Genomic DNA, 25520 nt, shown 5'->3' with positions numbered 1-25520 from the left:
CGCAGAGTCGCTGATATCCCTCTTCTCGAGTGTGTACGGTGGATTCTCATCTTCTTCTCATCTCACTAAGATGGCATCCGGTGCTAAACTGCCGGCGGGCTATAAATGGCGTTCGTCCCAAACCTTGATAGTAAGCACGGCTTGTTTTGCCTTGTTCACTGGTGAGTTATCTCATTTTCTGGAGTGGGAATACGTGGCAACTCTAACTTTCTGTTCAAGAGGTACTGCTTTATGGCTTCGTGGTGCCGATTTTGCCGTACATGCTCGAGAATCGCTTGCATAAACATCCCTCACAGACGCAGCGCTTGACAACAGAGCTGTTGAGTATCCATGGATTCTCCACTGTGGTATCTGCTCCTATACTTGCCCATTTCATTGACAAGACTCCGAGTCGAAGGTCTCCCCTTCTTCTCTCTCTTGTCGTGACTTTGGGGGGAACTGCTCTTGTTGCATTAACGCCGAGTTGTATGTTTTCAAACTACAGACCCCCATTTTTACGTCTTATCTTGAGTATCCCAGGTATCTTGTACTGACATTTGATCACAGACTGGGCACTCGTTCTGGGTCGAGTTCTTCAAGGAGTCACAGGGGCCGCGGTATGGATTATTTGTCTGGCCGTTCTAGTCGAAAGCTCCGGCGCCGGAAATATGGGGAAGATGATGGGATTAAGCATGTCTATTGTGATGACAGGAACAATAGGAGGACCTGTGATTTCGGGAAGTACACTGGAGTTGATTGGATACTGGCCAACATGGTACTTGCCCATGGGATTTTTGGCGCTTGACATTATCGCATGGATAGGTTTAATTGAGCCACAGCTGGAATCGGAATCCGATAAGGCCCTTGTCCGAGATGAGCCACCAGAACACCATGGAGCCAGTATCACTGAGGAGATTCACTCAGTGAACTCTCCACTTCTCTCGCCAATCATTCAGACAGACTCCAAAGATGACCAAATCCAGGAGGTCCTACCACCATCCAACTTTTACTATATAATGCTTACAGATGTCCGTGTTCTTGTCAGTCTCGGGAGTGTTGTGATGACCTCCGCCATCACTGCCGGATTCAATGCGACATTACCGGTTCACCTCCGAGATATCTTCGAATGGGGACCGTTGGATGTCGGAACGATGTTTTTAATCCTTCGTCTTCCGGGTATAATCCTGGGACCGCTCTCAGGCTGGCTTCGAGATATCGTTGGCCTTCGGTACCCGACCATGATCGGTTGGATTATACTTGCGCCCTTACTAGCTCTCATGGGTATTCCTGGAAATGGGCTCTTCTGGGCCAGTGCTGAAGGGTATGGGAAGCCTATTTTTGTGTCTTCTATAGTTGGGATAGGAGCTGCGCTACCCTTGATCCAGGGCTCAGGTATACTGCATATGATGAGTATGTCTTTCCCCCAACCAGAATTTTCATGTTCGAACTCTGACAGACATTGGCAAACCAGTTATTTTGGAGGAGCTTGAATCTAAGCAACATAACATATTTGGTGCACATGGTGGGCGATCGAGGGCCTTTGGCATGAATGAGGTCGCATTTAACCTGGGACTGATGGTAGGCCCTCTTTCAGGGCTCCTGTCCGAGAAGATTGGGTTTGACAATATGAGTATTATTCTGGGTAAGTTTCAATACTCTGGCCATATTCCCTCCTGCAGTTGTGACGAAAATTAACCAAATACTACGATGTAGCTTGCATTAGCCTTGCTGTTGGCCTGGCATGTGGTCGCTTCTTCACAGCAGGACTTCAACCAACCAACGGTGAGACAACAGTATGAGAATTTCTAGTGGAGATTCTCTGAACCAAAATCCTCCGATCCCAAACCATGGAAAGAAGAAATTGAATAATATTAAAGTTGAGGAGCGTGAGAGATTTTCCGGGGTTTGCCACTTCGGCATTTATGATCTATAGTACTCGGCTGCATATGCATGGCATGAAAAGTTTAAAATTGGTTTGTATTCATAACTTGAGCGTATAAATTGTCAATTGAGGGAAATGAAAGCATATTTGAATGAATTATTACTATATGAATGATACGACTATGCTAATAAATTACTAGTTTATAGAGTATCACTTGTGGCAGCACTTGAATGCTACCATTAACGATTGATTTTACTGCCTCAGGCACTCAATGAGGTGATCAACTTTTGTCAGCAAGATGAGTCAGCATCCTAAAGCGGAATTTTTCTGCCAAGTTTTGCCATCGAAAACGTCGAGTTTCTTATCGATAAGCAAATTGCGTGATTGCGTGATTCACGCTATACCCAGATAGGAAGGCTGCCCTGGGGGTTTTCTATACAAGCGGGCTTTCGGTCGAGAACTCCCCTCCTTTCACTCCGCATTTTTGTTATTTGGGGTGATTTCTTTCTTGTCATCATTCTGTGATATCGGTCTTGTGTGTCCCGGTATCTAGACAAGAGTCAAATTCACCATGGGTGCTTCAAACCCTACTCTTTCTGCCCTTTCGGGACCGACATATGTCACTGCTCAGGCATTGATCCAACAAGTTGCTTACTTGTTGAGTGACAAGATCTTCTCCTACTCTCCAGAGACCTTCGAACTCGATTCTGCTCTTCGCCAATGGTCTGACGCTCAAGAGACCAAGTCAAATGGAGAATCTCCCGTTGTTAAGACCCTGGAGACTCGCCAGGGTGCTGGTAACATGGCTCTGGGATACCTTTTCTCTCAGGACTTTGACCTGAAGAAGCGCCATGTGCCTCAGGGTATCGTGGCTTCTTCTGCCACTTTGCCCTACATGCGCTCTGCCCTTGAGCAGCTCTCTCTGCTCTACTCGGTGGCAAGCCCGGTGGCGGCACACGTTGCGGCTGTCGATTACGCTGGAGATGAGGGACTCGTCTCTGACTATGCCTCTGCTCTTTCTCTGGCTGAGGACCTTGGCCTGGGTCTAGTTTCCAGCGGCTCTGCTCACGAGTCTCAGCACATGGCTCTGTTCACAACTCTGCTGGCTTCCGTCCTTCCCTCCATCCACATCTATGATGGTGTTCGTGTCGGCCGCGAGACCACCCGTGTCATTGATGTCCTTGACAAGGAGGGTCTTGCCCGTACCTATGAAACAATCCGCAAGACTCTGGATGAATCTCGCAACCGCCACCTCGATGCCCAGGGTAAGGTTCTGGATCTCCTCAAGACCCTCAATGGCGAGCTTGGCACCGACTACGGTGCGTTCGAGTACCACGGTCACTCAGAGCCCGTCTCCGTTCTCGTTGTCTTTGGCACTGTCGAGGCTGCCCTTGCTGGCCAGGTTGCTCGCTCTTTGGCCAAGTCTGGTGTTCGAATTGGTGTTGTGAACGTTCGTGTTTACCGTCCTTTTATCGAAGAAGAGTTCCTGCGTGTGCTGCCTCAATCCACCAAGACCGTCGGTGTCCTTGGTCAGGTTGTTGACGAGCAGGCTGTTCAGGAGGAGGGTGTCCACTCTGCCCTCTACGAGGATGTGCTGGCGGCGTTGACCTTCGCCACTGGTCGCGAGCATGCTCCTTCTTGTGTGGAGATCAAGTACCCCCGCTCTCAGCGTTGGGACCAAATCACCACCGCTGCTGCTTTCCAGCGCATCTTCGATAAGCCCATTCTCCCCGCCGATAACACTGTCAACGAGGGTAGCCCTCTCCAGCTGCTCGACTCAACTACTGTCCAAGAATACACTTTCTGGGACGTCGACAGCTCAGTGTCTGAGAACGCTACTAGCATCCTGAGCCAGGCTCTTGCTGCTGATTCTGCCAGCAATGTCACCACCAGCAAGGCTCATGACAACCTCGTCCAGGGTGGTGCTATCCGTGTTGACATTCGCAAGAGTGCCAAGATCGTCGATGCTCCCTATGCCGTTACTGCTGCTGATGTTTCCTATGTCGGAAGCATTGCGCTGCTCAATGATGTTGATGTTGTTGCCTCCGTTAAGGACAACGCTAAGATCATTGTTAACGCCCCTGGTGTTAAGGACGAGGACCTTGAGAAGAAGCTGCCTGCTACTTTCAGACAAGCTATCGCTCACCGTGGAATCTCCCTGTTTGTTCTCGATCCCTCTGCCAACGAGGATGCTTCTCTTGCCGAGACCATCCTCCAGGCTGCTTTCCTCCGCGTTGCCCTGCCTTCCCAGGAGGGTCTGGCCCTGAAGAAGCTGGCCTCCATTGCGGGCAACGCTGAAGCTCTGGAGAATGTCAGCAAGGATCTCGAGAAGGTTCTTCGGCAGATTGGGATCCCCGAGGCCTGGAAGGAGCCTGAGGGAGTCAGCGAGGTTGCTGAGCTTGCCAAGGATATCTCTGCCAACAGCTTTGTTGCATTCGACAAGCAGGAAGCCGAGGTCCCCACTCTGCTCAAGGGCTGGGAGACTGCTGCCACCGGTCTGGCATTCAAGGAAGCATTCGGTACCCGAAATGCTCTCCGACCCGACCTGGCGACCAAGACCTTCACTGTCCACGTCAAGGAGAACCGCCGTCTTACTCCCGTTACCTACGACCGTAACATCTTCCACATCGAGTTCGACCTGGGCAACACTGGTCTCACTTATGACATTGGTGAGGCCCTCGGTGTCCACGCTGAGAACGACCCTGCCGATGTCACCGAGTTCATCGCCTTCTACGGCCTTGACCCTGACGCCATTGTGGAGGTTCCCAGCCGCGAGGATCCCAACGTTTATGAGAACCGCACTGTTTACCAGGCGTTGATCCAGAACGTTGACATCTTCGGTCGTCCTCCCAAGCGCTTCTATGAAGCACTCGCTGAGTTCGCCACCGATGAGAAGGAGAAGACCGATCTTCGCACTCTTGGTGGCCCCGACGGCGCCACTGAGTTCAAGCGTCGCTCCGAGGTCGACACTGTCACCTTCGCTGACATCCTGCTCGAGTACCCCTCTGCTCACCCCGACTTCCACGAGATTGTCCGCATTGTTGGTCCTCTGAAGCGTCGCGAGTACTCCATTGCCTCGTGCCAGAAGGTTACTCCCGACAGCGTCGCCCTGATGATCGTCGCAGTCAACTGGGTTGGCCCCAACGGCAAGGACCGCTTCGGTCTCGCTACCCGCTACCTGAGCCGTCTGCAAGTGGGCTCTTCCATCACCGTCAGTGTGAAGTCCAGTGTGATGAAGCTGCCCCCGAAGTCCACCCAGCCCCTCATTATGGCTGGTCTAGGTACCGGTCTCGCGCCATTCCGTGCTTTCGTGCAGCACCGCGCTCTCGAGAAGGCTCAGGGCAAGGAGATTGGTTCCGTTCTCCTGTACATGGGTTCTCGTCACCAGCGCGAGGAGTACTGTTACGGAGAGGAGTGGGAGGCCTACCAGGAGGCAGGAGTTATCACCCTTCTTGGTGCCGCCTTCTCTCGTGACCAGCCTCAGAAGATTTACATCCAAGACCGCATGCGCGAGAGCTTGGCTGAGATCCGCAAGGCCTACATTCAGGAAGATGGTGCTTTCTACCTGTGTGGTCCCACTTGGCCCGTGCCCGATGTGACTGCTGTCCTTGAGGAGGCTATCGCTGCTGAGGCCAAGGCCAGCGGCAAGAAGGTTGATACTCGCAAGGAGATTGAAAAGTTGAAGGATGAGGAGCGTTACGTTTTGGAGGTGTACTAGAAGTTGAGCTCATAGCTTGACATGATTTGACGATTGGCATTTTCTTTTTTTTACCCATCATGTTGTCTATTCCCCACCTATTTAGATCTTGATTTGGCCTAGCGCAAGTTCATAGACATCAAAATGCATCTATAGTATTATGACATACAATTCTCTTTTCTTTTAATTAAATTTTGAACTCATTAAGAATTTGAAGTTTCCAAATGTTTTTGATCGTTTGATTGAGTTAATAACAGTCCTAAGACTGATTGTACGGGTATCTGCCTCCTCAAACAGCCTTATCAGGTCTATGCAAACGCCATCTTTTCTAGCTATACATCATAAATGATCATCTATCCGTTAAATCCATAGTTTTTATTTCCAGTCCAGAGAGAAATTTACTCCTTCTTCGGTTGCGCATATTTAGTCTTTCCGTGCATACCACCCAATCTCTGCTTCATTTCCAACGCCTTACGGTACGGAGGAGCGGTAGGTGGTTGAACAGGATCCAAATGCACATAGTCTGGTGGCAGAGTGTAGGAAGCATCTGAATCCCAAGCAGAAAGATCACCACAAGCGACGAAGGATGGGATCCATCGGTTTTCCTCGGCAAATTTAGAGGGCGGCTTCTGGGTAGAAGGAGGATCCAATGGGGATGTGGATGGATGCAGGTAGCTGATATGTGTAAAGTGGTTTGAAGCAGCATTGACCTCAGCAGAATTAGTCAAAATCGGTTGAGGCGCATCGTTCTCATCGTCATCGGGTACTTCAACGGCGAGATTTCCATCCTCGGAGACAGGCTTCGGGTTTGCAGCACCGCCGAAAAGAGGATTCTTCAATGCGGCCATTCCAGCGATACTGTCATCACCGGTAGGCGGGATAAATCCCTCACACACAATGAATGCCTCCAGACTGCTAGCACGACTACTACGGGGCTTCGCGACGCTAACTCTCTCGAAAACGGTGCGCAGTTGCGAATAAAGTAGGTCGACATCACGAGCGCGGAAGATCTTCGCTACGAACTTGCCGCCTGGGCGAAGGACACCCATGGCAAGGTTCAAAGCAGCATATAGCAATTGGGATTGAATGTAGATATCCAAGTCGTGGAGTCCGGTGACATCGGGTGCACCATCTGAGATAACTAGATCGACAGGGTGCGGTTGTCTTATAGGCGCAGGGGTTGTGGAGGGAGAGTCTGAAGATGATTCGTAGGCTTCCGGGTCCAAGGCGCGAAGGAGCAGAGGAATCGTAGAGGGGTGGGTGATATCGGCTTTGAGAGTGGTAATTCCCTCCAGAGGTGCCATTGGTTGCAAATCGATAGAGACAATCTTGACATTCTTGCGAGGCTTCAATTCGGCGCTGGGGTCACATTCTCCAATTTCATAGAGATCTTCGAGGTCCTTGTCGTCACTGGAATCCTGGTTCGAGCCCTTTTGCAGAGCCTGTTGCTCTTTCTGCTTCTTCTCAAGCCATGCTCTGCGTCCAAAACTTTCACCCTTGATCAAGACTCGACTTAGAACCTGGCTCCAACTTCCTGGTGCGGCACAAAGGTCAACGACTCTTGTCACTTTTTCGGGGTTCTCGTGTTCGAAAAGGTCGAATTGTTCGTCGATCTGAATCAATTTGAAGGCGGATCGCGCACGCCAATTTTGTTCTTTGGCGAGACGATAGTAAGCATCGCGCTTATCCTTAGATGACTTTCCCATTTTGTGAGAGGGATATGTGCTTAGTAGACCTAGAAAATTGAGGGGAAGTTTCCTTTTGTCCAGAAATTCCAATATACCCCACCGTGGGTACTCAAGAGTCAAAAATAAATTCTGCCCATATACTCTTTACCGCCTAGAGCACCCGCATGTCAAGCTTCCGATAAGATTTCGAAAGGCGGAGACTTTCTGCCGCTTTTTTTTCTCTGCGCAATCTTCACTTCAATCTTCTATTATTGACATTGAACACCCTCCAGTTTGTTACTTTTTGAGTGTGACTTACTGTCATAATGGGTCAAAAACGAGGCCGTGACTCGAAGCCCCAGGCTATCGAGGCCAAAAAACGCAAGAAGGGCGCCAAGGCCGCGATAGCATCACAAGATGATTCCTGGGACGGCCTGGTCAGTATGGATGATCTGAACTGGAAGGAGGTTGCCATGCCTGATCGCATGACTGATGCGGAGGGATTCTTTGGTTTGGAGGAAATTGATGATGTCGAAATTATTCGTACAGAAGGTTCGGGAGAGATTCAATTCAAGGTATGAGATTATTGCATCGTATGAAGCACGCCTGAGCTAATGGAAAACTGGCAATAGGCGAAATCAGGCAAACCAAAGAAGTCTATCTTGAGAACACCAACCGCCGAAGAAACAGAATTTGATGAATGGTCTGGTTTTAGCGATGGAGAGTCAGGCGAAAAAAACAACCGAAAAGCCAACTACTACAATCGATGAGACTCCAGAACCCAAAGAAGATAAAAAGGCCAAGAAGAAGAAGGAGACCAAAGAGCCCAAGAAGAAAGACAATAAAGAAAAGAAGGAACCCAAGACAACAGAAGCCAAGCCAAAGGACAACAAATCCTCACAAAACTCAAACCTCAAGGCTAATCTTTCCTTTGCTGCGCTCGAAGATGATGGCAATGATGATGGTGTTGATGTATCAGCTTGGGACGATCTTGGCTTGTCTCCCGAGATTCTCACTGGCCTGTCTAAGCTGAAGTTTTCTTCCCCTAGTAAGATCCAGAAGGCCTGTATCCCATCCATCATGGATGGTCATGATGTTGTTGGAAAAGCCTCAACTGGTTCAGGAAAAACGCTCGCCTTTGGTATTCCTATCCTCGAGCATTACCTAGAAAAGCGCGAGAAGCAGGGCAAATCAGCTGAGAAGGCACCTTCATCCCCAATGGCCCTTATTCTTTCACCTACACGAGAGTTGGCCCATCAATTAGCCAAGCACATTGGGGATCTGGCTACAAACTCGCCGGATACAAATGTACGAATCGCTCTTCTCACAGGTGGTCTCTCTATTCAAAAGCAACAGAGACAGCTCGCTAATGCTGATATTGTCATCGGTACACCCGGTCGTGTTTGGGAGATTCTCAGCACCGGAACAGGGTTGATCCGCAAGATGCAAAGCATTCAATTCCTGGTTGTTGATGAGGCAGATAGATTGCTTAGCGAAGGTCATTTCAAGGAGGCGGAAGAGATTCTTGGCGCTTTAGATCGACAGGTTCAAAACGACTTCCCAGATGAGGAGGAAGAAGAGACAGAGGATGCTTCCGTGTCCCGCCAGACCCTTGTCTTTTCAGCTACTTTCCACCGTGACCTACAACAGAAGCTTGCTGGTAAGAGCCGCTGGACTGGAGGAGACATAATGGACAAGAAAGAGTCGATGGAGTATCTTTTGAAGAAGCTCAAATTCCGTGAAGAAAAGCCTAAGTTCGTCGATGTGAACCCTGTGCAACAGATGGCTCAAGGATTGAAGGAGGGTATTGTGGAATGTCCTGCAATGGAAAAGGTGAGAATCAACAATATCACTCAAGGCTATTCCCAGCAGCGCTAACGATGAAAACAGGATCTCTATCTCTATTCGCTTCTGCTCTACCACCCCAAACACCGGACATTGGTCTTCACCAACTCTATCTCCGCCGTTCGCCGCATTACTCAACTTCTTCAGACATTGCAGCTTCCTGCCCTTGCCCTGCATTCCGGCATGGCACAAAAGGCTCGACTTCGCTCTGTGGAGCGCTTCTCTTCACCAACTGCCGACCCTAGCTCCATTCTGGTGGCTACAGATGTCGCAGCCCGTGGTCTCGATATCAAGGGCATCGACTGTGTTGTTCACTACCATGCACCCCGCACTGCTGATGCTTATGTGCATCGATCCGGTCGTACTGCTCGTGCTGGTGCAATCGGTAAGAGTGTTATCATCTGTGCTCCGGATGAGGTTGTTAGTGTCGCTCGTTTGGCCGCGAAGGTTCACGCTAGGGACCCCAATGTTAGCGCCAAGAAGCTGCCCTTGGAGTCCCTTGACATTGACCGCCGTGTTGTGTCTCGTCTCCGCCCTCGTATTACTTTGGCGAAGCGTATCACCGATTCCAACATTGCCAAGGAGAAGGTCTCCGCTGAAGATAACTGGATGCGTGCTGCGGCGGAGGATCTCGGTGTTGAGTATGATAGCGAGGAATTCGATGAGTCAAAGGGCAAGGGTCGTGGTCGTGGTGGTGGACGACAACAGAAGGAGAAGCAGGCTAGCACTATCACTAAGGGTGAACTTCAGGGTCTGCGAGCTGAGTTGAAGAACCAGCTTTCGCAGCGTATCAACATTGGTGTGAGTGAGCGTTATCTCACAGCTGGTCGTGTTGATATCGAAGCCCTCTTGCGTGGTGAGGGTAACAATGCCTTCCTGGGTCACCTTGACCCATTGAACTTCTAAATTCTTTGATCTTCGTTGATCAAGTTTGACCATTACCTTATACCATATTTATGTTCATCTGTACAGTTCAAATAAAAGCTTACTCGAATACCATTTACTTCATACAAACCTGCAAAATCTATTCCATAGCAAGTGTATAAACATGACCATATGTAGATCATATCGGCATACCGAGATCTCGGGATCAATCCGATAGCCGAAAATCGGGACTTGAAGACCCACTGTTGGGTCCATCTGAAAAAAATTCCAGAAAAAAACCCAGGAGATTAGAAAAGAAAGGACCCGTAAATTATGACTAGCGGGAATAGGTAAAAGTCCCCCAGGAACTCACCCTTCATACTACCAGTGCCGTCATCCCATACCCGACGCCACCTGGGCATCGAACTCCTCCAGGGCTGCAACCACGACAGTCTTGATATACAGTCTGTCACGAAAGTTCCGGGATTCCACTTAGCCGCAGATTATTGTGCGTTAGCCTCTAGGCACATGCAGGTAAGAGACTTAGATCTGCATCACAAGCTAGGACCTCATTAACATGTATTTATAGATCTATACTACCTGTCATCACCAGTAAACGAGATACAATATGACCAGTCTTTCAATCTCAACAAGATGGCTACGCCCATCAACAGCATCACTCGTCAGATCCTCGTTCCTCTATGCGCAAACCGCCAACCTTCATCAACAAGGACCATCTCGCTCAGCCGTCGTCCATGAGCAAGCCCTCCCACAAAACCAACAAGCTCCCATCCCACCCGTTGAACAAGCAAAATCAATTACATCGGACTCCCACAAACTCGACACCTTAATCTCTCAAATCCCTTTCGTCCAATCCCTTCGTCAATCACAAACCTACAAAGAATCAAGACCCCATCTCGCCATCCCACCAGCTATCCGCCAACACCATTTCGTAGGTGGCAGTCTCGCCGGACCGGGAAAGCTAGCCTTAGCACCATATATGTGGACTTCATCACGAAAGGAAGAAGCCAAAGAGTCAGATCCCATCTCCGAAAGTTCCAGTGTGAAGACCAGTAGCGTTGTTTCAGTATTCCACATCGGTCGAGATCTATGTGGACATCCGGGTTTTGTGCATGGGGGTTTATTATCCGTTTTATTCGATGAAGTCTTTGCGCGTTGTATATCCGCTGCATTCCCAAGTGGATTGGGAATGACAGCGAATTTAAATGTGGATTTTCGGAAACCTGCGCTTCCGGATCGGTTGTATGTGTTGCGCACTGAGACAACCAAGGTGGAGGGTCGAAAGGCTTGGGTTCATGGGAAGATGATCTATCTTCCATTGGCCTTGCCGTTAAGCCAGGGTCAGAGCTCTGGGGTATATGATCTCATGCCGGATGAGAGTTTGTTATCAGAGGATAGCGAGGGAGCGGTTATGGTTGCTGAGGCTAAGGCTTTGTTCATTGAGCCCAAGTTTGCTGATGTGAGTTGCACCCTGGAATACTAGTAGCCATGTTGTCTCAAACTAACATGATTTGATAGTCGATGGTGTCTGTTTACCGGACTTAATATTTTGATATTGGTACGAATAGCGCCCTCCAGAGCTCTCCAGTGCTTGTAATATCACTAGCAGTGGTTGCTAGTGCAGGTACAGCTGCACATTTATGACTTATAGATACAGACTCAAATAGACTACACTTAATCATTCAATTTAATTTTATAGTAGCCTAAGATATGTGGACGTTGTTCTCCTAAAGAAAATTAGCTGAACTAGTTGATCATCGAGCATTTCGATCGATATGTTGAATGTTGGTCACTTAAAATGTTGAAGGAAAAACCTCGGAGACCAAAAAAAAGAAAAAAGAAAAAGCAAAGAAAAGAAACAAAGAATATTCAGCATATTGACAACTTCCAAGGTTGGACCAGTGGGAAATGATCGCTCAACCTAACTCGTCAAACACAAAGCAGCTGCCCACTGGAAGGTTCTTGAATAGCTTCAAGTTAGCTATAAAAATTCAAGTTAATATCGTACGGAAATGGCATTATTACCCACATGTGCACCCTCAATCCGCTTATAGAACTTGTACGTTTGGAAGCTTCAAGTTCCACGGTTGACAAAAAATTGAAATTCAAATATACATCTAGTATGCTACTGTGATGCCAGGATATGAGCTATAGATAACTAGAAAAATTGAAGATAAAAATTAATACTGATAGAAAATGGTATTTAGTGCTATCTAATATCAGTATCATGAGAAGGGAGTCCGCCTTGACGCCCCCTGCCCCAAATGGCATATAAAAGACTGAAAAAGCAATGAAAGAATCACCCCGGCCGAAAAGGAAAGAAACGAAAAAAAAGAAGAAAAAAAAACTTGGAAAATGTGAGGGGGGATCAAGTGGAAATCAGCAAGTCGCACGTCGTCGCATCATTAAGAACGTCCCACCACAGCCTTGAAGGAATGGAAGACCAGTCACATTTTCTGGGGGCAATACCGGCACTGCCAGTTGTCGAGGGGATTCAATGTTGGAAATTTTTGAGAGAATTAGGAACGGAAGCAGACAAAAGAAGCGAGGTCGTGTTTAGGAAAGGTGGAACGCGCCCTGTCCTTCTTTAATCGCGACCGACAGTCGATCCTTGAGCCCCTTTAAGGTGCTGTAGTCTGGGAGCTTGAGATAGTTCACGCAGGTCATAACACTGGGCAGATAATCGTCTGGGGTGTAAGGTGGTTCGCTTGGGCGACACACGACGGTGAAAATCGGGGTGAGACTCTTGAAGCCTGTAAACCGTATTAGTAAATTCCCAGAGAGAGAAAAGAAGAAGAAAAAAAGAAAAAAGAAAAAGAAAAAGAAAAGAAAAGAAAAACACCGCAAGAGCGAAGAAGGGAGCGAAGGCTGAGAAGGAACACCGTATTGGCAAGCCAGAACAGACCACCGCCCAACCTAGGGGCAACAAACAACCGCACTACTAAAGTTCCCAAAAGGGATACAATCCATCACCGTACAGGCAGAGTCCAAAAAAAAAGATGCCCACCGCACCAGAAAAAAAATCCAGAGCAGAGAACATCCACCGTACTAGCAAGATTTCCAAAAAAGAAATCCACCGTAACGCCAAAAAAAACTATACAAAGGGGGGTAGAAAAAAAAAACTTACCACCGATAGGAAGCTTGGGACTGCCCGTAACAAATTGCAGGAAATCACGGCGCTGCTGGTTGTCCATCTCACTCATGGTTTGAAGGAGGTTGCGAACACTCTTACTATCCATATTGAATCCATGATCGGCCTTGATAGAATCCATGAGGGTTTCAATCGACCAATCCTCTTCAGCTTGTCCAAAAAGCATGACCAACTCATTGGGAGTGAAGGCGCGCAGAGCGGAGTATGAGAATACTTGAGAGAATCCAGCTTGGAAAGCCTCCACTTGACGACGAACACCACTGCCCAGAGTCATATCGATCACTCGTTCCACATATTGATCGACATTATCGATAGTCACAAAGATGTCAGATCCACCAGGAATAAGTTCGATCGATGGGTATCCGGGAAGCGTGAAGTCCAGACTAAGGTCCTCAACACGTACACCATCCACAACTACGTTCTGGATAGCCTTGGTCTTTTCCTTTGAAGATAGAGTTCGGTCTTCTTGGATTGCATTCTTTGCCTTCACAAATTGGTTCAGCATGACCAAAGACCGTGCTAGGTCCTCATCCACAGCCTTGACGGTTCCCAACGATGGTGCCACCGAAGAGAGCGTGTCAGCAATGCGGAAGAATGCCGGGTTGAAAGAGATATCGATGATTCGAGAGTCCAGCATGGATCGAGCGACAAATTTTCCAAGCACCTTGAAGATACCAAGCTGTTTCTTGCCGGCATCTTGAGATGCTTGCTCTTCAGTCATGGGAGCCGGGAAAAGACCACGCTTTCCAAATGCGTAATCGCCAGATGACATGGTGCTATCAGTTTCCCGCCAGATCTTAAGCTTCTTCTTCGAGAACTCCTTCGAGACAGTCGAGTAGAACTCAAGAGTCGGTCCAAGTCCAGTTCCAACTTCTTCAAAGTACTCCACTTCCAGAACACTGGGAGACGATCCGTAAAGCTCCATTACCTTCATCGCTGAATCCAGGATGCGAGTGCGTGAGATGCGCACCTTCTGGCGTTGAAGCCTGCCAAGGAATGGTCGGTCGTCTCGCCGCATGTCCCGGCGACTGTCTTCGGCACTTTGAGAGTTATGCCATCTCATCATAGCACGAGAGTACCCAAATGAGGTAGATTGCAAAAACATGTGCCGAGTCTCGAAGGGGAACAGGAAGGGGAACAGACGGGCCAAGTCTTCGCTCCAGCTTGGAAGACAGCTACTTGCGACAATCAATGGCTCCTCCAGTTGGCGGTTCACCTTAGCAGTCAGCTTGGTATTGATGAACTGTGCTAGAGGCTCCGGACTGATGGTGCCATGATCGCGAGCATCCATGAGGATATCATCGATTGTAGCATTCATTTCATGCACGATACGGAGCAAGCGAAGGATCGAAGCTGTAATGGCATCTTTGCTCAGAGAAGCCGGCATTTCGAGACGATCGGTAGCTGATGAATCGTTCTGCTTAGTTTCCGTCAGTGTAGACGGCTCAGGCGGTGGTGGGCCAGGAACGCGTCGATATGTGACAGTATGAACAGCAGACCAGATATTCTTAGCCTTGGCCTCGTCTATGTGCTCGCGGTTGTGGTGTACGGCCCGATAAACAGTAATGTCGCTAGCGATTGGCTTCCCATCGACACAGAACTCAATGTGCCAATCTTGGGGAATGGAAGCCATGGCAGCGGCATATGAGGAATATGGGCGTCCAGCAGTAGCCAGCGGTGCACTAGTGCTTGGTGCGGATGAAGAAGGTTTGGATGCTGAGGTAGACTGCGAAGGAGTGCCAATGCGAGTCCCATCCTCTTTTCTTGCAGTAACCTTGCCAGAGGAGGCGACTTCCATATTGACCGCAGTCGGATCATGTACATGGTCATCTTCAAGATCATCCTCAAGATCATCAACGATCGCATTGAGTTCCTCGTCCTCTTCCGCCTCATCAACCTCGTCATCTTCATCATCACTCATCTGTCTCTCGTCGGCACACTCCAGCGGTTCATCGTCATGCTCATCCTCGTCCTCCTGTAATGGAGCGCCTCGACGGCGTCGACGTGGCTCTGCGGGTGGTGCTTGGTTATTATTTCCGCCTGGGAGCCCAGTTGCACCTCCGCCAGTTTGTGTGGTACGAGAAGTTCTGTTTCCACCAGATGGGGCTTGATCAGATTCGAGTTGTTCACGCATACGCGCTGCTTGAGCAATCTGGGACATAATTGCATCCCTGGTTCGAGACTGGCGTGGGCGTTCCGATACAGCAATTCGTGGCTGAAGGAAATCATCCAAGGCCTTGAAAGTAGCGATGGCATGGATAGAGACCATGAGGTTTCGGTAAGGACGGGGAACGTCAGTGCCCTCCTCGGCCACAAGTTTCAAACGAAGTTGTTTGCCAAGCATGTATGCCGCATTGCTGCGAGTGTTTTCCAAAGAGTTATGGCTAACGGTCATGACCTCAAAATGCTCAGTTCTACTCAGCAAATCTTGGAGTTTGCGAATGAGAACGCTGAATGGCGTGGTGGCCGTGCTCTGGCTCTGTGCTTTCTCGGAGATTGTGGAGCCCATGAACGCCTGTAGGAAGGCAGATCGTGCAAACCTAATACACGGCGTTTTGAAGTCACCCAGGACCTCCAGAAGCATGTCAATGATACCTGAGTTCAGCAATTCGGAGCTAGTGATACTCTCGAGCGCATCTCCATCAAAGTATGAGGCTAGGCTTTTAAAGAGAGGAAGCCCATTGTTGTCCCCACCCTTGGAGTAGCAGGTGCGAATTTTGGCAGCCAGGGCTTGAAGCTCAGTGAGTATCTTTTGAGCCTCATCTCGCACAGACGCACCATTACCAGCTTCGTAGATCTTCAGGAAGGCATGAGCATCGCGAACGACGAGATCGTTAAGAGCCTTGTCAAGTTTCTCCAAGGACTGACGGCCCGAGACGGAGGAGGTCTCCGAGTCTGAGACATCTTCATTATCTTCGTCCCCATCCTCATCGTCGTCGTTGTCTAGATCATCGTCTTCCGAGTCATCATTCTTGTTACCGTGGCTAGGAACTTCACCGGCGTCCATGTCAACATCCTCTGTAGGAACCTTATTTTCATTGACTCCGACGGGGTGGGTTTCCTCGGCGGTGGATGGAGTTGCTTCAGCTAACTTGACGATTTCAGAGATGACTCCCTCGCGATGGAATTGATGCTGGTAGACATGTTCAAGGCGCTGGAATAGCAACTCGGCACACCGAAGGGCCAATGAAACGAGCGAAGGGTGGTCCTTTTGCGATAGAATAGCTGCTAAAAATGAGGCATAGGGGACTGTGCGAAGAGCGTCTTCGATCAAGGCTGGCTCAAGAATGTGAAGCATTTTCAGGTGCGCAATCAGAACCTTTTGTCGAACGTGGAGATTGACCGTACTAGAGTAGGCATCAGTGAGGGTCGGGAATAGAATGGTGGCAAAACGCTTGAGCTCCGGTTTGCACTGGTCTAGCAAGGCACATCGTTCCTCCGGATTGTCTTTGGCTTTATCTGACTTCAACCCGATGGACATGCTATTATCGAAGTACGAGCTGAGGAGATTGTCGGCCCGAGACGCCTCACGGTTAGGGACGCCAGGAAGCAATTCACAGATGACATTGAGTGCTTCCAGGACTTGTTCGCGAGGCCGATGAATCAACGCTTGCATAACCAGGACGCTGTCCATCTTGACTGCGGTGCTGTCCACATTTTGTGGCGGCGAAACCCCAGTCAATATTTGGTAAAGGGTATCGACAACATCCATCTTCAAAAGTTGAATCGACAAGTTCGGACTAGCCTTACAGACTATTGCTAACACGCGGAGAAATTGTGTGTGAACATGAGGTCCGATCAGGTTTGTAGTGCCAGGAAGAAGGAGGCGAAGGACAGCCTTAAGCATTGCAGGTTCAATCAACTCCTCCAAGCTTTGTGGTCGATACTTGAAGCTTTCAACGATACGAGAGACGCATAAGCAGCCCTGCTCAACCACCTTTGGGTCATTGCTAGAGAGTACATTGAGAAGGGTGGGCATAACATCCCTCACAACAGGGAAAGAGTCCTGAGGAAGATTGCGGCAGCAGTTTGCAGCAGTCGTGACAGCCGTCCGCTGGGTGCTTGTGGGGAAGAAGTCCAAATATGTCAGACACGCTGTCAGACCTCCTTCTCGTACGATCGAAGCCGGGAAGTCCACCGATATTTTGGCAAGTGTCTTAAGTCTATGTGTTAGCAAAAAGTCCAAAAAAATTGACCGCATCCACCGTACACCGCACGTGGGTCAAGATGGGTTCAGAATAGACATACACTTAGAGCCTGCTCGGCAAGATCGATGAATTGGATATCCAGAAGCTTTTGGCATAAGATGGGAACTGCGCCTCCATAGACCACGTTAGCCACAGAGCCTCGAAGGGCCTCCATTAAATTGGCAAGACAGCGGCAGGCAAGTAGCATGATTTCAGCGTTCTCTTCGCCGTACTGGTTTGGTTGCATCAAAGTCACCAGTTCCTTCACGTATGGATCAGGAGAAAACTGGCCGGATAGGTTGTCTTCGTTGGAAACAAGCAAGAGCTCCGAGAGCTCTGAGAGAGCGACTAGCTGAATCGAGGGGTTATCCTTTTCTCTCAAATTGCAAAGGATATCTCGCAGACGGGAAGACATGCCACTCATCATACCGCTGAGGGCACGAAGGGTATTCTGTAAACCCATGGCACCGCGTCCACCGAAAAGGCTACTGTGGAAGGAATCCAAATCTTCATCATCGAAGCCAGAGAGATGAGTTCCATCATTGCTATCGCCAGTTGGTGATTCCTCCTGCTCTTCATGATTATCTTCGTCATCCAGGTCCTCCTCGGCATCTCGCATTACGACATCTGGATTTGATTTCGTGGGTCGCTTCTTCTGTCGGCGTGGTGGTGGAGACTGGGTCGCAGCAAGTCGGTCTGAGAAAGATGACTCTAAGTCAGCTACGGTGAGAGATGCCATTTCTCTGGTAGTGTTGTTGGTCGTACCATTTCGGCTAGATCTCCGTCTAGAAGGAGGCGGAGATGCAGGTGTTTTTGAATCTTCCGATGGACGAGAAGAAGGTCTAGAAGTAGAGCGCAAAGCACCCAATATTAATTTCATATTCGTGACCAAGTAAAGCAGTCACACTGAACACTTACCCCGGCTGTGACATGGCTGGACGACGAGCAGTTCGACGAGACGTAGAAGCAGCGGGTGCAGCAGGAGTGAAAGTGGTTGCTGCAGTTCGCTGTCTCTTGGATCGTCGGGGAGGAGAGTTAGTCGTGGGTTGGTTGGCGTTATCCGATTGAGGATCCCGACGTGCCACTGCTTTGCGTTTCCGGGAAGCCGAGCCAGCGGCAGGATTTGGTGTATTGGTGTCTTCAGGGGGCGGAGGAGGGTCTGTAGCAAGTCTCGCAGCGGAGCGAGTGATTCTGCGTGACATGAGTAACCGGTTTGGCTGATATGATTGGCGATGGAAGAGGGAACAGGTAAAAGAGACGGATGAGGGATATCACGAGTTGTGGGTGGAAAGGAGAGGGGGATATGAAGCCTGAGAGCAAAAGAGAGAGGACAGAGGCTATGGCGTCAATCTTTCCAGGTTCCCCGCAGTTGGCACAAGAGGATTCTGGGAAAATCCGCTTGGAAGGTGTGACAAGATGAAGATGAAGCGAGGCAAGAGGAAATCAAGTGATCCAGTCGAATTGTTTGCTTTTTTTTCTGGGGGTTTTGTTGAATAAGGGATGCCTGAGGATGGATCAGGCAGAACCACCACGAGGGAGAGACGAGATACAGAAAGGAGGGGGGATGGGAAAGGGTCAAGGCGAAGGAGATGGGAAACTACCTCAGAGCAGAGGAGGTGGTAGCAGCTCCTGCGGGGGAGACGGAATTATCCTCAAGAGGGTCCTGACGGTTGACGGACGGCCTTTGCCTGGCCATAAGTTATCGGATCAAGGAGGGGGATCTTTGGTAGATAGAGGTGAACACCGATTCAGCCCGCCATCCGCACACCTGATAGCAGTTGGCGTACAAGCGGGTGAAGAGGGTGAGGCGAAAGATGGGGAACTTGGGACGGGGGCGGCAAGATATCGGGTCGGGCAGTAGACGGTAATAGGAAGAATAACGCACGCACAAGGAAAGAAAATCCCGAAGATGGATGGGGGGAAGAAAAAAAAGAATAAAATGAAGAGTTGGGGAAAGATCAGAGAGGGTGGAGGAGAAGGTATCAATTTCGGGGAGCGTGAGGCGGCGGAAGTGCAACACTGATGATGAGATAAGACAATTTGGTACCTTGATATTCTGCCTGGGTACATATTGGGCACAGAGACATGTAGATGAGTTTGAATGTTGATATTTGAATATTTAGTATACAAATTAATTAAGAGATGTAGATGATATTTACAGGATTCTCATAGTATGTAGTAGTATACTAGCCCTGGGGTACTATACTAGATTTTTAGAAGTTCTATAGTATCGGTCTTTACTACTTGTATAGGAAGGACTCAAGACTCGGACTATACGGAGTACATGGTTGTTATGTACTACTATTATTGCCATAGTACCTAATGACTAGTAGTACATACTCAAGTGCTAATAACACTTAACTAGGTGCTTAAGTTGTATTTTAAGGTTGATATTAAACTCAGAGTAATATAATTACTGCTGGTAGTAGCACTTGAAGTTGAAGTATAAAAGGATTGGCATCAAATTTAATTTAAAATACTACTTTATCTTTACATCAATTGTTACGTAGTTTCAGGTTAGTAGAATCCTGGTTTTCTCATTTCTCAAGACGTGGATCTCCTCCCTACGTCAGGTAGAGTACTCCAGGGCTGCATACTATGTATTAGTACTAGTAGTAGCACAGAGTAAAGGACTATCCAGATGCAACATTTGAATTAGACTACTATAAATATTTAAATACTCACTAGTAAATCCCGCCTATTCTTCCTATTCTTCCTATCATGTCTAAGTCTAAGTCGAGATTATACATTGACTCACCGAGACCTTATTAATCACGCGGTCCATTCATTTCCCCGTTTTCGCCGTTCGCCGTTCGCCCCCGCGTTAAGAAATTAGAAAATCACATAAACTTCCTTTAAAACCCCCTCTTCCCCACCTTCCCCAATTCTTCTTTACTTGAAATCTGTCAAATCCATTCAACAACAATGGCCGCTCAAATGGTCGGAGGCCAGAGTGACGACGTTCACCAGCGTCTCGACCATATTCCCTCCGCTCCCATGGAAGATTATGTCTTTCCTGAACTGCGCTTGAAGCGCAAGATGACCGACCCGGAGAAGACGCCACTCCTGCTGGTCGCGTGTGGTTCCTTTTCACCCATCACCTACCTCCACCTGCGCATGTTCGAAATGGCCGCCGATTACGTCAAATTTAGTACCGAGTTTGAATTACTGGGTGGTTACCTCTCGCCCGTATCCGATTCTTATCGCAAAGCCGGTCTTGCCAACGCAGACCACCGGTAATAAACCCTCACTGGTCGCAGAAATAAAGAGTTGATCGGTTGCTAATATTCTGAATGGATAGAGTTGCGATGTGTCAATTAGCAGTCGATCAGACCTCGGACTGGCTTATGGTTGATACCTGGGAGCCGATGCAGAAGGCCTACCAGCCGACCGCGGTGGTACTGGACCACTTCGACCACGAAATCAATACAGTCCGAGGTGGAGTTGAAGCTGGCGATGGAACCCGGAAGCCTGTTCGCATTGCTTTACTTGCTGGAGCGGATCTAATTCACACTATGTCTACGCCCGGTGTTTGGAGTCAGAAGGATCTGGATCACATTCTTGGCAAATATGGCGTAAGTGAACTCGATTTCTAACCATGAGAGATTCCTATGCTAATAATTCTCTTTTCTCCAGTCATTTATTGTTGAGCGCAGTGGTACCGATATTGATGAGGCGCTGGCTAGTTTGCAACCTTGGAAGGACAATATCTACGTAATCCAGCAGCTCATTCAAAACGACGTTAGCAGCACCAAGATCCGACTCTTTTTACGACGTGAGATGAGTGTCCGTTATCTCATTCCCGTTCCCGTGATTCATTACATTGAGCAGCATCATCTTTACGAAGATGATGGCACATCAAATGAAAAGGGCAAGGAAAGACAAGAGGGAAAGTCAGGGTGAGGAGTTCCTCCCCGTTGCCGCGCGGCCTTGATGAACACAACACACAACTACGACCTTGAACGATACCCCCTTCACATTGATGTCTCTCTGTCTCAAATATGGATTTTAAATTCGATTTGATCGAATTCCTCCGGCAAAGTCTCTCCAAGTCTCCCAAGTGGTCTTGGTCCCAGCCTGACTCCGGTGAACCATAGGATTTATCCCCAATGGCGCTGTACGAGAATTAGACGATATCATGATTTCTGGCGTTTGGAAATTTTATTACATGGAATTGGTTTTTATTTTATTTTTTACTTGCTTTGTTCCTAGCTCTGCTTTGCGACGTTATTGCCCATTTTTATCTGTGTTCTGAGGCTTCAAAGACTTCTTAAGTTTCAAGTTGTCACCTAGAATAGGTTCAATCTTGTCTAGTTGTTCTTCAGTCTGATGATCCTGAAGCAGTCGATTGTACATAATTCTCCTTCTGCTATCGCCGTACATAGGAGGCATAGATCCTCTCTCGATTTAGATTCTCATAAGAACTTGAAGTTTACAATCCACCTATACACTCCATGGTTCAAGGTTAGCTAAATGTCTTTCTCTATATCTTTCTCCATATGTTTCCCAGGTCTTCTCTTTGTTTATGACTTGAAATATCTCTTCAAGCTACAAGTATTCGGTAGCTGTCATCTCCGAGAACCTTGGAACAATCGGTGTTACTAAATCCGGAAACGGATCGACCTGCACCATCAATGCAGTCAATGACACCATCTCGGATTGATTATTCTATGCAGCCGATCTGCATGTACGGAGTACCACTCACAGAACTAAAATCTATCCCGATCTGAACATTGGAATAATGTAAGATTAGATCAGCCAATTCTAGCTCTTCTAATGTACATAACTAGTTTAATCCGTGGAAAATACAACAATCTGTTCCGCCGTTATCTGCCTCCGTTATCGATTTGATTCTTAGTCCTCCACATTTTCCCGGCCCTACTCCTCCAGGCCCCCGTCTCCTGGAGAGGGCAAGATTCTCTTGTACAATTTCTTTACCTTCCTCATGATCTCTACGAGTCCAATGCTTCATGCCCACCATGGCTTCCCATGATATCTCGCCATCCTGGCCACTCACCCCTCCTGATGCCGATCCCCCACCAACTACGATGAAAGATGTTTCTGCTGTAGTCACAGCAATTCATGTTATGTCTACAGAGCGTGCTGCGCTAACACACCTCGAGCGATTGTATCAGACAAATGCCCAGGCTCAACATGAGCTAGCGCGAGCTGTAGATCGCATTGCGCAAAGTATCCGTGAAGGCGGCAAGCTGGTTGTTTGCGGGGTGGGCAAGAGTGGAAAGATCGGTCGCAAGATCGAGGCAACAATGAACAGCTTGGGGATCTATTCGGCTTTTTTACATCCTACTGAGGCTTTACATGGAGATTTGGGATTGGTCCGACCGGTAAGCTATACCCTTGCTCAAGTTATGATCCGCATAATCCCCGAGATGCAGTGCAGTTGATCAATGCGGGGCCTTTAAGTTCTTTCTGGTGAATGTGTTTACTGACTATTATTCTTTAGAATGATACAATGCTCCTCATATCGTTCTCCGGTCGCTCACCAGAACTACTCTCTCTGCTGCCCCATATCCCTGCTTCGGTTCCTGTGATCGCTTTAACCTCACATACACAGCCATCACAATGTCCTCTTCTATCGATACATGGACCTTGTGGGCTTGGAATTCTTTTATCAGCTCCCATTCATGAAGAAGAGGAAGCTTCATTGGGTGTTAGTGCCCCTACATCATCCACTACAGTGGCTTTATGTCTAGGTGATGCATTGGCAATTGCAATAGCTCGCAAGTTACACACTGCGCCCGGCAAAGGACCTGCAGAAGTCTTCCGAAGCCACCACCCTGGAGGCGCAATTGGTGCAGCTGCAGCCCTATCTGCAACACCAATGACAAACTCATTGAGTGGTGACTCCAATAGAACATTTGATTCCCCATCATCATCCATTTCAATGCAATGGGATGATCTCAACAGCGCTTCAGCGATTCCTCCATTTACACTTCAACCACCACCAGAGCATCGTCGCATCTCTTCAGATTTACTTGTTCGTCTTGACCAAATACCCACCGTTTCGTCCGTACAAAACCCTGGTGATATCCGATTACTCGATATCCTCCTAACTGCCATTCAACATCCCCAAGCAAAATCATGGGTCTTCTATTCTCGATCAGAAATCATTCCACCACGTCGAATTCGTTCTTTTCTCGCACAAAACACCGATGTGGATATGCGAGTGGCTGAGGCTATCGCCAAGGACCCTAGGCATCCGTTAGTGGTGCCCCGGAGCGACTGGTGCTTGGTACCTGAATCAATCTCTCTGGTTGACCTCCGGCATTTGATCTCCACATCCCGAGCTGGTGTAACTCCGATAGCTGTGGTCGCTGTTATGAAGGATATCACTCGCCCTAATAGTTGTATTGGTATTGCAGAGGCTGAGGATATCTGGGGTGAATAAGTGAATAATAAGTGATTGTGGTCTTTTAGCATGCTTGTCACGCTTGTTGAAGCATTTGATATGATCTTCTTGCATGTATTTTGCGATTGTCCAGATCATCGGCTGCACACTTTTGACGATGTTACGCTACAAATGTTTATTCTTTTTATTTTATCCTTCTGTGTACTTGATTCCAGGATATACGGATTGGTTACTAGATCAGCTGGGTGGCCAAACATTGACAAGCCCATACATAAAACGGGCATTTTGCACTTTCCACACAGATCATTTTGAATCAGAAGAATTGTAGAAATTTATGATAATACAAAAGTACATATAAGAAACAATGCAAAATCTATAATACACACCACCACATCATTCCATAGTTATCCAGCTACCCTCAGGCTTAAACCTTAGGAACGGGCTTAATACCCTTGTGAATAGCAGCAATTCCTCCAGTCAGATTCTCATAACCCTTTCCAGGAATCATGAAACCAGCCTTCTGAATCATACCACGGAACTCCTCCTGAGAAGGAAAGCGCTCAATACTCTCAACAAGGTACTGATAACTATCCCGATCTCCAGCAACAAGCTGACCAATAAGTGGGATAGCAGCGAAGTTCCACCGCTTGTAAATAGCATCGAAAACAGGGTTATCGACCTTACTAAACTCCATACAAGCAAAGACACCACCGGGCTTAAGAACACGGAACGCTTCATTCAGCGCTGCCTGCTTATCGGTGAAATTCCGGATACCAAAGACAACGGTGTAGAGGTCCACGGATTCAGAAGGGATGTGAGGCATGGATTCCGCATTCGCTTCAACGAAATCCAATCGCGAGGTTCCGTAGTACGGTGTTGAGAGAGATCGCTTTCGTCCCTCGGCTAACATGTCTGCATTGATATCGCTGATCGTCACGCGGGTCTCGATATCGTGGTGGATGTTTGTTGCGTGGTCCAACATGCGGAAGGCGATGTCACCGGTCCCGCCGGCAATGTCGAGGATGTTCCAGCCCTTTTGTGTTGGGTTGTTGATTCGGGTGGAGAGAGGGGATCCGGGGTTGAGACTGCGGACGAAGTGGTCTTTCCAGAGACGGTGGATTCCTAGGGACATGAGATCGTTCATGTTGTCGTAGGATGAAGCGACGGAGCTGAAGACAGCGCCGACTAGGTATTTTTGTTAGATTTGAGCTAATACTTGGAGTATTTGGGTTGGAAATTGATTCTTACCGCGGGACTCCTTCTCTGATTCGGGGACATTGGTGAATCCGAAGTGTGTCATGCGTTCATCGTGTTTCTGGTCTTGAGATGCGCGGGTGCAGGAGAAGCATCGGTAGGGGGTTGTGGGTTGAAAAGCGCGACGCTTAGCACTGTAGTGCAGAGTGCGCCAAGCTGAGCGAGTCGACATGGACGACATTGTTGAATTGGGGAGAAGAGTTGGAGAAGAGTTATTATCAGGAGGATCAAGTTCCAACTTTTCGAGGTTGAAGATCCTTGACCCACTCTCCGTGTTTGATCCAATCATGAGAATGCAAGCGGGTAGAACATAGTACATATAGTATAGACTCGAGAATACAGAATAGAGAGAGGAAGAGGGAGAGTTAATAATTGTGAGTGAATTTGTTGTATTTTGGTTGAAAAGAGATCTCATGTCTCCTTAAATTTTCATTCTTCATGAACTGTTTCTCTTCCCCTTTTACACATCTCAAGTCCCAATAATTGTGACTTCTTCTCTACACTCAACTGATCCACATGAACTTGAATCAACATGTCTCCTCATAGCGCCCTCCCCCAATATGGTCCACTAGGATATTTTCGAGATTTCATTTTGAAGATAAT

The 25520-nt window shown here is 48.2% G+C and overlaps 9 protein-coding genes across 9 annotated transcripts; 6 read left to right on the top strand and 3 right to left on the bottom strand.

The window, feature by feature from the left end:
* Positions 1–70: 70 nt before the first annotated feature.
* N7483_008319 (major facilitator superfamily domain-containing protein) lies at positions 71–1778 on the top strand (the record flags this gene model as incomplete). The annotated part of the gene is made up of 5 exons (XM_057091746.1): positions 71–161; positions 220–465; positions 547–1389; positions 1451–1621; positions 1693–1778. The coding sequence occupies 5 exons, from the start codon at positions 71–73 to the stop codon at positions 1776–1778; spliced, it is 1437 nt and encodes a 478-aa protein (XP_056942920.1).
* A 654-nt stretch (positions 1779–2432) lies between these two features.
* Positions 2433–5579, top strand: N7483_008318 (sulfite reductase subunit alpha; the record flags this gene model as incomplete). Its single annotated transcript, XM_057091745.1, has 1 exon — positions 2433–5579. The coding sequence occupies one exon, from the start codon at positions 2433–2435 to the stop codon at positions 5577–5579; it is 3147 nt and encodes a 1048-aa protein (XP_056942919.1).
* A 377-nt stretch (positions 5580–5956) lies between these two features.
* N7483_008317 (tRNA methyltransferase TRM7) lies at positions 5957–7264 on the bottom strand (the record flags this gene model as incomplete). Its single annotated transcript, XM_057091744.1, has 1 exon — positions 5957–7264. One exon carries the CDS (start codon positions 7262–7264, stop codon positions 5957–5959), a length of 1308 nt encoding a protein of 435 aa, XP_056942918.1.
* Positions 7265–7551: 287 nt separating this feature from the next.
* On the top strand, positions 7552–9976 carry mak5 (ATP-dependent RNA helicase MAK5; the record flags this gene model as incomplete). Its single annotated transcript, XM_057091743.1, has 3 exons — positions 7552–7800; positions 7916–9058; positions 9116–9976. 3 exons carry the CDS (start codon positions 7552–7554, stop codon positions 9974–9976), a joined length of 2253 nt encoding a protein of 750 aa, XP_056942917.1.
* A 586-nt stretch (positions 9977–10562) lies between these two features.
* Positions 10563–11500, top strand: N7483_008315 (PaaI family thioesterase; the record flags this gene model as incomplete). Its single annotated transcript, XM_057091742.1, has 2 exons — positions 10563–11414; positions 11474–11500. 2 exons carry the CDS (start codon positions 10563–10565, stop codon positions 11498–11500), a joined length of 879 nt encoding a protein of 292 aa, XP_056942916.1.
* Positions 11501–12511: 1011 nt separating this feature from the next.
* Positions 12512–18495, bottom strand: N7483_008314 (HECT-type E3 ubiquitin transferase UFD4; the record flags this gene model as incomplete). The annotated part of the gene is made up of 4 exons (XM_057091741.1): positions 12512–12708; positions 13083–17262; positions 17355–18036; positions 18212–18495. 4 exons carry the CDS (start codon positions 18493–18495, stop codon positions 12512–12514), a joined length of 5343 nt encoding a protein of 1780 aa, XP_056942915.1.
* Positions 18496–20218: 1723 nt separating this feature from the next.
* Positions 20219–21196, top strand: N7483_008313 (nicotinamide/nicotinic acid mononucleotide adenylyltransferase; the record flags this gene model as incomplete). Its single annotated transcript, XM_057091740.1, has 3 exons — positions 20219–20529; positions 20595–20868; positions 20930–21196. 3 exons carry the CDS (start codon positions 20219–20221, stop codon positions 21194–21196), a joined length of 852 nt encoding a protein of 283 aa, XP_056942914.1.
* Positions 21197–22272: 1076 nt separating this feature from the next.
* On the top strand, positions 22273–23702 carry N7483_008312 (SIS domain-containing protein; the record flags this gene model as incomplete). Its single annotated transcript, XM_057091739.1, has 2 exons — positions 22273–22638; positions 22758–23702. 2 exons carry the CDS (start codon positions 22273–22275, stop codon positions 23700–23702), a joined length of 1311 nt encoding a protein of 436 aa, XP_056942913.1.
* Positions 23703–24087: 385 nt separating this feature from the next.
* On the bottom strand, positions 24088–25098 carry N7483_008311 (class I SAM-dependent methyltransferase; the record flags this gene model as incomplete). The annotated part of the gene is made up of 2 exons (XM_057091738.1): positions 24088–24848; positions 24912–25098. 2 exons carry the CDS (start codon positions 25096–25098, stop codon positions 24088–24090), a joined length of 948 nt encoding a protein of 315 aa, XP_056942912.1.
* Between the last annotated feature and the right edge of the window lie 422 nt (positions 25099–25520).

Source organism: Penicillium malachiteum, assembly GCF_028827825.1.
Source record: "Penicillium malachiteum strain IBT 17515 chromosome Unknown utg000004l:1.0-4883003.0:1.0-4884900.0, whole genome shotgun sequence".
NCBI lineage: Eukaryota > Fungi > Ascomycota > Eurotiomycetes > Eurotiales > Aspergillaceae > Penicillium > Penicillium malachiteum.
The sequence above is the reverse complement of the archived record's forward strand: the minus strand, read 5'-3'. Positions and strand labels throughout refer to the sequence as shown.